Below are 16,084 nucleotides of genomic sequence, written 5' to 3'. Positions count from 1 at the left end.
TTAGGCTTCAAATCTTACTTCTAATTGCACGATATTATTCCTGACAGTTTTTTGTAGAGGGCTGCATCACTATTTTCTATAGAAAAACTGCAGAATTTTTGTATAAAGCAAATATTGTCGTCAGGTGAAGACAATATTTATAAAAATAAAATTTTTTTTTAGTTTATCAGAAAAAATCATGTACAGCCCTCTACATTTTTGTGCGTACTTTAATCGTGTAAAAGGATTTTCCATTCTGTTCAGCCAATTCAAAGATATTGCTTAGACCGATTATGCCTTGTCGCTGTCACTCCAGGATACCCTTAATTAGGAAAACTTTAGAAACTGACAATTGTTTTACGGCAGTTCCGATTAATTAATACATTAATACACTAAATGGCAAATAAAATTACAACCACTTTCTCGCATTACAAGAAAAAAGAAACATTTTTGAAACAAAATTCCTTCCTCTTCCTCCTTAAATGCCCTTGCACAATGCCAGGCAACAGACAAATAGGAACAGGAAATAGGGCCGGTATTCATCAATTGTCCACGTCGTCAATTGGCTGATTTAAAATAAAAATATCTGATTGGCTGATCCAGTGGAAAACCTCCAGACACCGGGGGCTGTGAGTGGCTGTGATCAATCGCAACGTGGGGAAACGGGATCCCAGGTAGCGCTGACAGCGTCAAGAGTCTAGGGACTCTGGCGTCAGCGGATCCGGGGCGTCATCTAGTCAGCCATCTGACGTATTGCTGAATTCGGCGTGTCCAGGTGCGTTTTCGCCGTGTCCGTCGCTTCCGCGAGCTTCTCCACCACGATGGATTCGATCCCGAGGACGCACAAAGGTACCCCTCTTCGCTTAAGACCCTCCAACTGACCTCCGTAATTATGTCCGCACGACGAGTTAAATGCAAAATAAATATTTGTCGAAAACGAGGGTCGGTCGGAACGCAGTTGACACGCTCGGTTCCGTTCTGCCCAATGAGAACCGTAAACACTCACTCTTTACCAAGCGAACTAATTAATGGGATATTTGGAGTACTCCTCACACTTTAGATAGGACGTCGAACGCTGCTCAGATATGAAGCGTCAGCTGGTTAAATTGTCGAACGATCGGTCAAACTTTGCGTCGTGACATTAGTCTGTTACGTTCGCTTTATTTCGTTTTGCATCACTTACAACGGCTTACGTTGCATTGAATCTGTAATATTTAACGTTACTCGAATACATTTACTTATTTATTACAGCTTAATAATGTTCCTACTATAATGTTTATATGTAATGTTTTTAATATGTTTCTATAATGTTAATCTATATTGCAGACATTGAAGCACAGATAAGAGAGATACAGTCAAAGAAAAAGGAGCTCCTGAATACAGCATCCGAGAAGGAGCAGGTTGCTTTGGGAAAGACCGGTTTCTACGATCAGGATATATATGACAGTAGCAACAACAAATTTGACGGCTATGTTACGTCAATTGCAACCAACGATGAAATCGAGGTATACCTCGTTATGATATGTTCTGAAATATTTATAGCTTTAACATTAACAAATCTATCTTATCTTTTATTCACTTATTATTTAGATCATTTTTTAATTCACTGCCTCTTCTTTAAGAATGAAACTTATACAAAATATACACTCGAGATTAATATAGATTTTTATACCCGATAGGATTACGATCCGTTTGCGGACAAACGACTACCCACCATAGTTGACAGAGAAGAGAAGGATTATGATCCGTTTGCGGATAGACGACGACCTACCATAGCTGATAGGGAGGATGAATACAGGCAAAAAAGACGTAGAATGATCATCTCCCCTGAACGTGTCGATCCCTTTGCAGAAGGTTGGTGTACTTTTTTTTGTAACTTGAATTTTAGCCAAAGTAATGAAGCAATAAAAACTGTTAATTAGCTTGACAAACATGTATTAAATTATTATTTTTAAGTGCACACACATATCTTGCCTATTTGAGTTTTTAAAAACTATAATCGGTCTCTTTTAATTACAGGTGGTAAGACACCCGATATCGGTTCCAGGACATATACTGAAATTATGCGGGAGCAAATGCTCAAAGGTGAAGAGACAGAGGTGCGTTGAGTTTTAATGTTTTTTTGAATATAATATGTCAAAAGAACTTTAAAAAATATTTTAAAGCTTTAATACATAAGATATATCTTAATTGTAGTATAGAAATCTTTTTATGTACATTTTGCATTTTCTTACAGCTGAGAAAAAGATTAGCAGAAAAGGTAAAGGATGGTACTTTGAAAGCCAACGGCGAACCTAAACCAGCTCCTAAAAAGAGAGGTCGCTGGGACCAAACAGACGATACTCCGGTGCAGAAAAAATTATCTGGGGCTTCAGCAACGCCTACATCTTGGGATAATGCAGACGTAAGTTTGCCACGTTATTTTTACATCTTGATTCTTTTTTATTTAAATTAAATGCGTTTTCATTAACTGCAGCATTTGATTATTATATTTCCTGCATATATCAGTTATATGCTCTTGCTATACCACACTCGCAAACACTTATTTAATTTATAATAAAAATACAAATTCGAATATTAAAATGTCATGTAAATTTAATTTAATCTTTTTTTCTTTTGCAACATTTTTTATTACTTGTTATAGGTAACACCAGCTGCTATCAGATGGGATGAAACTCCAGGTCATGGCAAAGGAGGGGAGACTCCCGGAGCTACTCCTGGAATCAGTACAAGAATGTGGGACGCCACGCCAGCACATGCGACGCCAGGAGCTGTGACTCCAGGCAGAGAGACGCCTTCTCATGAGAAAACTGTAACGAGTCGAAGGAATCGTTGGGATGAAACTCCGAAAACTGAAAGAGGTTGAATTGCATTACTTTGCATTGAATTGCATTACTTTGCTATTCTACAAATAACTATGAAAATAATTGCAAATATAATTACGAAATTAAACTATTTTGATTTTCATTATACAACAGCTTTATACGATTGAGAAATTTAACATACCTATACATTTTTAATTTAATGGTATTGAAAAAATATTTAAGTTCACATACATCTAACATAAATACGTAATACAAACAGTAGTTATATAAATACGTGCCAATTTTATAGAAACGCCCGGACACAACAGCGGTTGGGCAGAGACTCCGAGAACTGATCGAGTTGCTGGCGATTTGATACAGGAAACTCCGACACCCTCGGCGAGCAAAAGGCGAAGTCGTTGGGATGAAACACCATCGAATCAAACGCCCGGCTCGATGACGCCGCAAACCCCGGCGACACCTCTCGCAACACCCCATCAGACAACAATACTGACCCCAAGTGCCGTCACGCCGACGGGACCCAAGGCGATGGGTCTGGCCACGCCGACCCCAGGACATTTGATGTCCATGACGCCTGAACAACTGCAAGCATATCGTTGGGAACGCGAGATAGACGAGCGAAATAGACCCTTGTCGGACGACGAGTTGGACGCGCTGTTTCCTCCTGGTTACAAGATTTTGCAACCTCCAGCAGGTGAGACGTGAATACAATAACAGGATCAATATTTTCCTTAGCATTATATTGCCTGATATTCTGAAACTATACAATTCATAAATTTTATCCATGAATCTAAAATCTCTGTATCTTAGAATTTAACAATTATTGAAATTATTTTATGAAATAGGAAAATTGAATATTTTATATTGAAATATGTATTACAATTTTCTTAGGATACATACCTATACGCACACCCGCTAGAAAGCTTACTGCGACGCCTACGCCTATCGCTGGTACACCTCAGGGTTTCTTCATCCAAACGGAAGACAAGAGCGCCAAGTATGTGGATAATCAACCAAAGGGCAATCTGCCATTTATGAAGCCGGAAGACGCGCAATATTTCGACAAGCTGCTAGTCGACGTGGACGAAGAAACGCTAAGTCCTGAAGAGCAGAAAGAAAGAAAAATCATGAAGCTGCTTTTAAAGATAAAAAATGGGACTCCTCCAATGCGTAAAGCCGCTTTGAGACAAATCACCGATAAAGCGAGAGAATTCGGCGCCGGACCGTTGTTCAATCAAATCCTTCCGCTCCTCATGTCACCTACTCTTGAGGATCAAGAACGTCATTTACTGGTTAAAGTCATTGATCGTATTCTATATAAGCTGGACGACTTGGTGCGACCGTATGTGCACAAGGTAATTATTTTTATCGTTGCGTCATCGATCAACTGTTATTTTATTCCATTTAATTTAATTTAATTGTACTGTCTAGATTTTAGTCGTCATCGAGCCTTTATTGATTGACGAAGACTACTATGCTCGTGTCGAAGGCAGAGAGATTATTTCTAACTTGGCAAAGGCTGCAGGATTGGCTACAATGATCTCCACAATGAGACCAGATATCGATAACATCGACGAATACGTACGCAACACGACAGCGAGAGCGTTCGCGGTTGTTGCATCCGCTCTCGGAATCCCTTCGCTTCTTCCGTTCTTAAAAGCCGTTTGTCGCAGCAAAAAATCCTGGCAAGCGCGACACACTGGTATCAAGATCGTGCAGCAAATAGCTATCTTGATGGGTTGCGCCATTTTACCGCATTTGAAGAGCTTGGTGGAAATTATAGAACACGGTAAAGGAAGTTAACATTATTTCGTCTTTCTGTGTTTACATATACAGTCCACATATTTAAATTATATTTATTTCTTTTTCGGAAAAATAATCACGACACGAAATATTACAGGTCTAGTGGATGAGCAACAAAAGGTACGAACAATTACTGCGTTAGCTATTGCTGCGTTAGCCGAAGCAGCAACGCCATATGGTATCGAAAGCTTCGACTCTGTGCTAAAACCACTTTGGAAAGGCATCCGTACGCATAGAGGAAAAGGTTTAGCAGCGTTTCTAAAAGCTATTGGTTATCTTATTCCTCTGATGGATGCAGAATACGCGAATTACTATACTAGGGAAGTAATGTTAATTCTTATACGTGAATTCCAATCCCCCGATGAAGAAATGAAGAAAATTGTATTGAAGGTAAGATTACAATACTATATTTTATAAGTTAATCACATTGCATTGTCTTTTTTCTAACATTCTGTATAAATTGTATTTTTAAAAATAGGTAGTTAAACAGTGCTGTGCGACGGATGGTGTGGAAGCTCAATATATAAAGGACGAAATTTTGCCTCACTTCTTTAAACACTTCTGGAATCATCGTATGGCACTGGATCGCAGAAATTATAGACAGGTAATGGAAAGATATTTCGATAGATTTAGATATAAATTTTTAATTACGTATGTAATTAAATAAATGAAATTGCAGCTTGTGGATACGACAGTAGAGATAGCCAACAAAGTGGGTGCATCAGAGATTATTAACAGAGTAGTGGACGATTTAAAGGACGAAAATGAACAGTACAGAAAAATGGTGATGGAGACGATCGAGAAGATAATGGGCAATTTGGGAGCTGCGGATGTCGATTCGCGTCTAGAGGAGCAGCTCATTGATGGAATTTTATACGCTTTCCAGGAACAAACTACTGAGGTTTGTTGAATCTGATTATTTTTTAAATCATAATTTATATAAGAACGAATATCATAACTAACAAAGAACACACAAGCTTAAACTAGTTTTATTCATAGGATGTCGTTATGCTGAATGGTTTTGGTACGATTGTAAACACATTGGGTAAAAGAGTGAAAGCATATCTTCCTCAAATATGTGGTACGATATTGTGGAGATTGAATAATAAATCCGCAAAGGTCAGACAGCAAGCTGCAGATCTTATTTCGCGCATCGCAGTAGTTATGAAGACTTGTCAGGAGGTAAGAAATGCAATTTTTAATTCCTTGATTTAATAAATATAAAGAAATAAAATGTAATACGCGTGCGATATTTCTAGGAAAAACTGATGGGACATTTAGGAGTCGTTCTATATGAGTATTTAGGCGAGGAATACCCAGAAGTACTAGGTAGCATTTTAGGAGCGTTGAAAGCCATTGTTAACGTCATAGGAATGACGAAGATGACACCACCCATCAAAGATTTGTTACCAAGGCTTACACCTATCTTGAAAAACAGACACGAAAAGGTAAAATTTATATTATACATATATATGACTATCTGCACTTTGACAAATTATACTACTGGACAAAATAAAATTCTCTTGAAATGCTATAAAACTCGCATAATTGAATCCTTTTAGTGCTCTTTGTCATATTTAATTTGTTATTGATCTTGTCGTAGGTGCAAGAAAATTGTATCGATCTCGTGGGCAGAATCGCAGATCGAGGTCCTGAATATGTTTCTGCTCGAGAGTGGATGAGGATATGCTTCGAATTGTTGGAACTACTGAAGGCGCATAAAAAGGCCATTAGAAGAGCGACAGTAAACACTTTCGGCTACATTGCCAAAGCTATTGGGTGAGCTATTCAATTAATAATTCAATTAATATTTTTTATATATAATAAGCATATATATCCATATAATGTTTGCATCTTCCTTCCAGGCCGCACGATGTCTTAGCAACGCTTCTAAACAACTTGAAAGTACAGGAACGTCAGAATCGCGTTTGTACCACAGTCGCTATTGCCATCGTTGCTGAGACTTGTAGCCCTTTTACAGTGTTACCCGCATTGATGAACGAGTACAGAGTGCCCGAGCTAAACGTGCAGAACGGAGTATTGAAATCCTTGTCGTTCTTGTTTGAATACATCGGCGAAATGGGTAAAGATTACATTTACGCTGTCAGTCCGTTGCTAGAAGATGCACTTATGGACAGGTAAGATGTCTAAATATACAGTGTATTAATTTTATTATTGCAATTATATATTTTACTCTTCCTTCGTTAATAGTATATTGTGCACCAAGGGGCGAAAGTAGCGTTTTTCAGACGAGTGTGAAGTTTGCCGCCCGAGCCGAAGGCGAGGGCGGCAATCACACGAGTCTGAAAAAGCTTTTGCCCCGAGGTGCACACGATATTTTTCACAATACCTTTACGTAAAGTTCGACTTCCATGCCTAGAGAGAGGCGAGAGTGGTCAATTTCACGCCAAGGCGGCATAGCGGGCGGAAAGTAACCACTTTCCTCCCTGTTTAGCGGGTGGAAAGTGGTCACTTTCCGCCCTAGGGAGGAAAGTGGTTACTTTCCGCCCGCTATGCCGCCTTGGCGTGAAATTGACCGCTTTCGCCCCTCTCTACAGGCATGGAAAGTCGAACTTTCCGTAGAGGTGTTGTGAAAAAGCTTTTTTTTTTTATAAATTTAGAAGTTTAGTTTCAGAAATTATTTCTAATTGATTCTCTTTTCTCTCTAATGGTTTATCAGAGATCTAGTACACAGACAGACCGCCTGCGCCGCAATTAAGCACATGGCATTAGGTGTTTATGGATTTGGATGCGAAGACGCGTTAATACATTTATTGAATCACGTGTGGCCGAACGTTTTCGAGACCTCGCCGCATTTAGTCCAAGCGTTTATGGATGCCGTAGATGGATTGCGCGTTGCGCTTGGGCCAATCAAAATTTTGCAGTATACACTACAAGTACGTGTTTATTTTAATTTTCGCGTAAGCGCATGTATCTTCTAGCCGTTGACATATTATATGTATGTTACTCATATGCGTTTGCTTTTGTATTACAGGGTTTGTTCCATCCAGCCCGTAAAGTTCGCGACGTTTATTGGAAGATATACAATTCTCTTTACATCGGTGGACAGGATGCTCTCGTGGCTGGTTACCCTCGCATCATGAACGATCCAAAGAACCAATATATTAGATACGAATTGGATTACGTATTGTAATAGAAAACTTGCAGCAATAAGACAGTTATACAAGGTTCTTATATCTCTATAAGTATAAATATCCGCATTAAAAACTTATCGTTATAAAGATGAGTTCGAACGAATTTTGAAGTTTCTTTTTTCCTGAATTTCCGAAATTCGCACTTAGACCATGAAAAAATTTATTATTCCAGGATATGTTTGGAACAACTACGTGTGTCACGTCATTTCCGATGTATAACGAAAAAAGGCTGAAGGTGTATTACCTTATATTTTATTTAAAGATATATGTTACGACACTTGTGTAGATATTGTTCGGATATCGATTTTGAAGGCATGGAAATGTCAGCACATAACGAGAACACGCCAGGTTGTAGTTTATCACTTTAGATCGCAATCTTTTTGATCTCAGGTTCGTTGGAATTTAAATCTTTTCAACTATAAACTCCGTAGACCCTGGGATTTTTATTAATATTTAGAGATCTTTAGGACATCTTGGATTTTTAAAATTATGGATACCGTGGATGTGCTAGATCTTCGGGATCTTATTTTGCTTAAACTGTTATAAGTTTTGAATCCTGCTAATTCGAACTTATAATGCTGTTTAATGGAAAAAAGTTCATTATTGACACTCTTCAAGGAATTTGTTCGATAATCTATCAGTTCGTCATTTCTATCATTTGATCGAATAATATTATTTATAATATAATGACTTGATGTAGATACTCACGAAATTGTGTGTATGTGTGAACAATTGTTTTAAAAATCACATGAATTTTTAATATAATGAAAAGAAGACAGAAAAAAAGAGAGACACAAAGAGCAAGAGAGAGATAGAACAGAGATATAAAAACAATTTTTATAATAGCTTGTACATTAAAATAATATAAATAATATGTTTCTAAATATTACTTTGAAATTTTCAACACATTAGATCGATTTCGTGAGTCACTATTGCTATCGACGATGAGTATAAATACTTAGTAACAACATAATTGATATTGCTTTCGACTGATGAGTATAAATATCATCAAATAAACAAAAAAGATCATATTGTAAATAATTATTTCCTTCTGTTCCTTGTTAAGAAAATCACGTATTAATTATAAAGAAAATATACAACATGTAGAAACTAAACAAATGGTTTCCTATCATTGAAAATAATTTTAACCGAGGGATAAGTGAATGGTTTTAGCAGTTTTTATTGATCACAAATATACATAAATTATTGTATATTTATCATTTTATATTCTCTAACTTTTTTGTAATGACTTGAGAAGGATAAACATGTTAGAGATGTCCATTGTTTCAATTATCTTAAAAGTTCTAAGAAAGAAGAAAAAAGAAAATACTAATATTTAAAAATATAAAAACTAATTGTAGAAAATTAATTTTATACATTTATACATACATCATACATATATCATACATTACTGTGTCCATAAAATCATAAATCCGTAGATTGCTAGATTCACTAGATTCATTAATTATTAGATCTTTCTATCCATGTGTCTAAATAAATCTGCAAATTCCCATAGACGTTTTAAATATCATCTACAAACTTTTATAGCTTTCTTGGAGAAATTATGAACTCTTTTTGCTACTTCTTTTGTTTCATTACCGTATATTTGTTGAAACAGATTGATACCACTTTGTAGAAATCTAGGATCGGAAAAGATTACAAATGTCGTTATATAGATCTCAAATCTATATCTTTTAAAAGACCTTACAGATACATCTATTCACAATTACTAGATTCACAAATATAAAATCCGCACGCGTCATCAATTATTTTTTCGTACTTATTTATATAATACATATTAGACCAATGGATTTAGCAACCTATGGATTTATAGACTTTTTTATATATATATTAAAAAAATGTGCAAGACGATTAAGCAATTATCTTAATTCCTTTTTATCTTACAACGAAGAAAGAAAGTTGAGATACAAGCTCGAGAACTTAATTACAATCAATAGAAGATTAGTAGGATTATTCAACAAGGTCATCTCTTTCACCATTTACCCTGTACCGAAAAATTTGAGAATAATCGAATATCATTCCGCGGATGTTAGCACGTATGTAGCACCGAACACCTTTGAACAAAGGCGAATTGGATTGTTACATCGACGACTAATTACAGAGAATGGCGGCGACTCTTCGATTCTTAGATTGATTTTTTTTTTATATATAAAATGTGACCTTAAACTTTACAAAACATTGGACGCGCGGCTTCGTACACACGCTAATTAAGAAACAGTGTTACTTTATTACAACAAGGTACTTTGAAATCTCTGGATTTTTGGATGCAAAGTTCCAAAACGCCAAGGGTTAAAGGCTCCAAAAACTTTCGAATGATAAGAGTCTCGAGACGTGTTTTTATGTTCATTGAATATATTTACGTTACGGTATCTGCAGCAGTTTCTAGATGCCGATTAATTCTTCCAACTTGAAAATTTTAAAGCCACAAGGTTTATAAATTTCACACAAGACTTATTAGATCTTGTAATTTTACATTTATATTTCTCCGAATTTCAAGATATTTAAGCGTATTTTAATTTTGTGATTTTGTAGAGTCCCTTTGATTCTGTAACTTTTCGGCTTTTCGAAGATCCTTATACCCTTAGACCCTTACATACTCCAAGGATAAATATCTTTGGATTCATCTTATACAGTCCCTTACACACATTATGCTTAATGAATCTGTTAACTTGTAGCGATACGATTACAAATTATGACAACTTTGGTATGTGACTATATTATATAAAGAGGCTCAGTCCTTCCTAGCGTACATAGTTAATTAACAAAGTTACTCGTTAATTAAGAAAATATAATTAATACTTGTCGTTAATTAATAAAGGTATTCAAATATTTCTGCACGCTGTACGTTATCATTATTCGGTTCTTTTTTCAAATATGTTTGCGCGTTATAATTTAGTTATAAATAAATAATAGAACAAAATACATTGAATCCGATCTACAGTTTCCAATAACAAACATCTTGTTTAATTTTTTTTGTGTGTCGTGCAACAAAGTGAAAACAACATATATATATGTATATATCGTAGATTTTCCATAAGCTTCAAATTTTTCACTTAATTTTAAGATCCTTAGGACTTCAATTGAATTATATTTTAGACTTGGCTCCTCAATTCAGATTATAAATTCTTCACATTCTACATGACTCGAATTCAGAATTGGAATTAAAGATAATTAATCTTAAAAATCCTCAAATTAAAGCTCTTTATCCAATTATAAAATTGGATCTTTATATATCAAGTTTCCTAGATCTTAGCCGTTTAAAACCTAGATACATCAAAACTCGTGTTCGTTACATCTTGCATTCCTAGGTTTTCCAACCTAGGTAATTCCTATCAATAGTGATTACGCCGTATATCTATAAGAAATAATAATAATAATAATCTTCTCCAGTAAGAATACAAGTTCTCAAAGTATATAGCGTTTCCCTACACAAGTATTTAAAAAATGCCGGTGGAATATTCAGAAATTAATAAATCTACAATTCCTTTAGCAGTGCGACTGACTATCTACCTTACGGATACAATGCTCTTAATAAAAATGGACAAGGCAAAGCAGAAAAAAGAAAAACAAGTTGGAAAAGTAAAAAGGCGTGAACGTCAAACGACAAACAGATCTCTGCAAAATAGCAATCAGAAGGGCGTAACGATCGCCGTCGCTTCGCCTCTGCTCGACGGCAAAGAGGCGCACTCGTGCCACTTGTTCGTGTGCGGGTCGTAACACTCGACGGTGGAGATTGTGATCTGTGTGCGGTAGAAATTGATCTCCTGCGACTGGTCGCCGCCTATGACGTACAGCCGACTGTCGGCCGCCGCAACTGCCGGATAAAATCTGCCCATGCTCATGGGAGCGACGATGCTCCATTTGTTCTGAAATATCACGGATTTGTTGACGAGTTGAGATTATGTTGAATTGTGTTATTATAGATGTCTATTTATTATCATCGATTCATTGAACATGCTAATATAAATGATAGACAAAAATAAATTATACCTTCTCGAAAGAGTATCTTTCGACCGATGTTAAGACCTCCTGATTTTTACTGGTGCCGCCAACGACGTACAAGTATCCGTCGAGAATCGTGATTCCCATTTGCGAGCGCGGTGTGATCATCGGGGCAAGGTAATTCCATTCTCTGGTCACGGGATTGTAGCTCATCACATCCTGACGGTGCCGACTATTATGGGTACAGCCACCCACGATGTAAATTAGTCCTACAGAGAATTTATAAGTTAGAGTTAAAATACAATATATCTTGTTACATGCGCGTGTGTGTAAGTAGTATATGGAACATACAGAAATAAAAGATTAACTATGTATATTAGAGAAAAGATATGTATATTAGAGATATGTATATTAGAGATATGTATATTAGAGATACAAATTTAATTGTCAAACGACTATCAATTGTGATATTATTGGTTTTCGGATTCGGAGTCATTACCTTCGTATGCCACGACTCCCATACTGAATCGTGGCTCCGGAAGGTAGCCCTCGAGAGTCCATGTATTGGTGATCGGATCGTATATCTCGATAGAGCCACCGATATCCTCGCCCACCCATCCGCCGAACGCGTACAAGCTGTTATCCAAGGCACAAAGACCGAAATCGCATCTGGGTTCTTCCATACAAGCGATGGGGGTCCACACGTTGTCACGAGGATCGTAGCACTCGCAGTTGGCGATTATACAGGATTCCAGCTCACCGCCGATAACGTATACCTTGCCGTCCAACAGAGCCACTCCAGGTAGAATGCGTCCTATGCTGATTGGAGCGACTTCGCTCCATTCTCTAGAGAAACGTTCATTCGTCAAATAAAAAAGGACAACTTTGTTCTAGTTATCTAACAAGAGTTAACAATAAGAAAAAATTTATCAATGGAGAAAAATACTTTGATATAAAATGTAAAAGCCCGCGCGCAGGAAGAAAGGAATGAAGTACATGAAAACTTCAACGAGAAAGAGCAAGAATAACGCTTAAATATAATCGAACATACTTTTTTATCTCGAAGATATAATTCAAGTAACTAAGAAACTTAGTCGATTGCGTTTCATCTTAACAGCCAAGAACTGAAAAAGGAAAGATGTCGCCGGAGATTGTACCCGGTGAATATGTCGTATTTCTCGATGGTTTCGTAAGTACTCTCGGCGGTTCTGCCCCAGCTGTCCGAGGAGTGTTCCCGTTTGGACCCGCCGATCACCAAAATGTTCTTCCTGGCGCAGATCCGGGGCTGGGCGTGAAGAGGCACCAGGCAACCTTTGTTCGAGACTAGATCCTTTTGTATAGATCGCAGCGCGACGATGAGACTCGCGTCCTTGCACTCTAGGATAATACGCTCTAGCTTTGCTAATGAACACAGTCGCAAGCGTACGTGGCTGAGGATCTCGAATACGTAGCATCTCCGCGCGGGGATGTCGTAAACGATCCAATTGTACGCGGCCTGGAAGACCTGCAAAAAGTAAAGAATAATTCATCACGTTATACGTGTCATATGCAACATATTTTTCAAATATGTAAGTGCAAATATGTGCAGTCCACGCACTCGGATTATTTAATTCCTTGGAAAATAACAAACCTGGCATTCTGTATCGATGTGAATGTAATCGCTACTAAGAAACTGAACAAGATGCTCCTTGGGCAAATCCAGAAATTCTTCCTCCTGACAGACTTGTGGAAAATTGGCTTCTATAAAGCGTAGGGCAGTCTCCAAAAGATCCAGTCTGTTGTGTACTTCTGCAAATCTACAATTAGCAACAATGACAAATATCATCGTGATTTTAGTTTCAAAACGGTATTTTGTTACTTTTTGCATGTTTCCTGGGAGCAACGATAATATAATTTATTCTTAGAAAGATATCGGAAAGTCTAATAATATAAAAAAAAGTAAAAAAGAAAAAAGAAAGCATCTTTCTTTCACATTTTAATTAGATTTGTTTAATTATACAATTGTTAAAGTTGCCATTGTAGTTTAAATTAATTAATTACAGCTGTTTAATTTCATTTTTATTTTCAGTTTAAATATTTATCAATTAATATTCTTCAAACTTTTGCTAATAATTTGCGATCAATATCTGTGTTTAATTTATATTCCTCACGCTCCGAATAAAGAACATTCTAGGCAATTCTCGTTTATATTTTCGTGTAATTTTCTTGTCACAACGGCTTTTCAATAAATGTTCTTTTCATCTGTTCTCTGAATATTTCAATTTCAGTTCTTACAGTCTTCTCTTACCTGTAAATTCCAAGGGCATTAGAATAGTGCAGCTGCTGTTTGAGATAATTGATACAGCCAGCTACTACATCGTCTAACTCTAGCATATCAGCGGCAGCGAATAACTCCTGCACATTATCCTGCGTGATGTCTACGTTGCCGCTGTAGATGAAATCCACCAACTGAGAGAGAATGTGAGGGGAGATTGAGTGGATCTCCACGAGCTCCTGTTGCTCCTCGACCAGGCCGACGGTGAACATGGCATTGAAGTAGGCGCTACCGGCGGCGAGGACCGATCTGTGCGCCCTGATGATCCTATTACCCGCCACCAATCCCACATCGCTGAACTTGTTCTCCCGCCTCTGCGCATTGAGATTGTGCAGAAGCTTTGGGGGATAGTGACCCACCGCGTATACGACGCTGGACACATCGGATGATTGCTTCACCGGTTGATTAGCAAAGTCCATATTAGAATTGTGGCCATTTTTCAGGGTCGGTGCCACACCATCCGCCATGAAACCATCAAGATGTGCTTTTTCCACAGATCCTGCAGAAGTGTAGAAGATTTGTCATGAGGAAAACGGTGCTAATTCGTGTGGGCCATAACACGATAGTGTTTTGGCAGACACTACAATAAGCTTGCTTCAACGCAATGTTACAATATAAAAATCAAAAGACTTGCTGTACACGTAAAAGATACAATAGTAAACATGAAGATTTACAAGTTCCAATAATCTTAATAAATTTAAAAAAATTTATTAATGTAACAATATATCATATATAAATATAATAATTTATTGCTCTGGTTCGTACATATAAATCATATGATGACAAGTCCGCACAAGGGCGCACAGTTGATCTGAAAGTTCTTACTAGATAATTTTTGTTTTCTGAGAAATATAGATTCACAAAAATATGATTATAAATTTAATACAAGCTTCAATGCATTTCAGGATACTTCCAAGCATGTGAATCATTCTTGTCTTAATTATATTCCAGGAAAATAAATATTACAACTGAATAGATAGACATTGTATCCGGATTAACATGTAAATAATACTCTGGAAAATTACATGCCTGACGTTTCAAGGATTTATTAAGAACGTAAACACACATTTTTATTTTAAGAAAAAAAAATAGATAAATTAAAAGTAATGTGAGCTCTCCAACACTTCCCAGACTTCGGATAGAAGAAGACAATTGTGACATTTTTGCGATTTAGTGTCTCGCAATCAATAAGTCCTTCCAACGATTCGAGCAGGCGATTTAATTTTATTACGAAGATCGTTTCGCGAGATACTCACGGCATAAACGAGAAAGCACCCTGTAGACGCTGTGGAACGATTTTGTGTTATTTTTCCCCTTTAAACGCATCACTACCACCGCATGTTTGACCGACGCGTCAATCGATCCCGTGCGCGCGGACAGATCGTTCCTGGAAACGTAGCGAGAGACGACTCCCGCTCGCTCGGATTAAATAATAAATTTCGTTGACGAGAAGCTTGACATACGTCAGATAACCTATTTAAGTACGTGAAACTAGCCGAGCCAGCCGAGGTGGGAACGGCGCCAGTGCAGCCGCAAGGAAAAAGATCCCCGTCCGTCCGATCCTCTCCCCACAGTCCCCACGTTCACTTCCCACGAAGAAATTCACTGCCAACTGGAATCCTTGAAACGCGGATTCTCGATTGGCCGTCGGAATTTGGCACATTGGACAAGCAAGTTGCCGCGCTTCCTCGATTTTCCATTTCTTGAAATGCGCGAAAATCACCAGGACGATTATTGTTTACGATTTAAAAAGTAACAATTGCTAAACAAAAATCGACTCAAAATGCACATGAAATACAATATACAACATATAAAATATATAATATACAATATTAACATATAAAAATATAAATATACAATAACATATAAAATATATCATATAAATATATAATTATCAATTTCATTAAAAAAAAAAAAAAATTATTCCAAAACGTAACGCATCGCAGAATGTCGAAAAATGGTGGCAAATTTAAGTAAAAATTTTTTTCTCGCAGTAAACAAACAAGTTTAGATTATAGGAAACACCATTTATGGTATTATTAATC

At 37.0% G+C, this 16,084-nt stretch overlaps 2 protein-coding genes across 3 annotated transcripts; one reads left to right on the top strand and one right to left on the bottom strand.

The window, feature by feature from the left end:
- The first annotated feature begins 712 nt into the window (after positions 1-712).
- On the top strand, positions 713-10,614 carry Sf3b1 (splicing factor 3B subunit 1). Of its 2 annotated transcripts, XM_071701102.1 has the most exons (19): positions 713-828; positions 1,306-1,484; positions 1,659-1,833; positions 1,999-2,078; positions 2,216-2,383; positions 2,624-2,840; positions 3,094-3,498; positions 3,696-4,159; positions 4,236-4,593; positions 4,705-4,997; positions 5,086-5,211; positions 5,287-5,508; positions 5,607-5,789; positions 5,867-6,055; positions 6,211-6,386; positions 6,473-6,745; positions 7,288-7,504; positions 7,603-7,795; positions 7,935-10,614. In XM_071701102.1, exons 1-18 carry the CDS (start codon positions 801-803, stop codon positions 7,759-7,761), a joined length of 3,912 nt encoding a protein of 1,303 aa, XP_071557203.1. In that variant the 5' UTR covers positions 713-800; the 3' UTR covers positions 7,762-7,795; positions 7,935-10,614. The 2 variants fall into 2 exon arrangements, with proteins under 2 accessions (XP_071557203.1, XP_071557202.1); XM_071701101.1 differs by having other exon boundaries at positions 7,603-10,614.
- LOC139769764 (actin-binding protein IPP) lies at positions 8,919-15,932 on the bottom strand. Its single transcript, XM_071701106.1, has 7 exons — positions 15,296-15,932; positions 14,013-14,538; positions 13,356-13,521; positions 12,883-13,229; positions 12,225-12,571; positions 11,774-11,994; positions 8,919-11,649 (listed from the first exon to the last, which is right to left on the bottom strand). Exons 1-7 carry the CDS (start codon positions 15,363-15,365, stop codon positions 11,413-11,415), a joined length of 1,914 nt encoding a protein of 637 aa, XP_071557207.1. The 5' UTR covers positions 15,366-15,932; the 3' UTR covers positions 8,919-11,412.
- Between the last annotated feature and the right edge of the window lie 152 nt (positions 15,933-16,084).

The sequence above is a fragment of the Temnothorax nylanderi genome, unplaced genomic scaffold (assembly GCF_030848795.1).
Source record: "Temnothorax nylanderi isolate EJ_2023f unplaced genomic scaffold, tnyl_v1.0 TNYL_tig0024_pilon, whole genome shotgun sequence".
Lineage (NCBI taxonomy): Eukaryota > Metazoa > Arthropoda > Insecta > Hymenoptera > Formicidae > Temnothorax > Temnothorax nylanderi.
This window is presented reverse-complemented; position numbering and strand designations above follow the sequence as displayed.

Coding starts and splice junctions, on each gene's coding strand:
- Sf3b1 (XM_071701102.1), top strand. CDS start 801: ATGGATTCGATCCCGAGGACGCACAAAG. Junction 2,384..2,623: donor CATCTTGGGATAATGCAGAC/GTAAGTTTGCCA, acceptor TACTTGTTATAG/GTAACACCAGCTGCTATCAG. Junction 4,160..4,235: donor TGCGACCGTATGTGCACAAG/GTAATTATTTTT, acceptor TGTACTGTCTAG/ATTTTAGTCGTCATCGAGCC.
- LOC139769764 (XM_071701106.1), bottom strand. CDS start 15,365: ATGCGTTTAAAGGGGAAAAATAACACAAAATCGTTCCACAGCGTCTAC. Junction 14,539..15,295: donor GGTGCTTTCTCGTTTATGCC/GTGAGTATCTCG, acceptor ACACTTCTGCAG/GATCTGTGGAAAAAGCACAT. Junction 13,522..14,012: donor AATGCCCTTGGAATTTACAG/GTAAGAGAAGAC, acceptor TGCTAATTGTAG/ATTTGCAGAAGTACACAACA.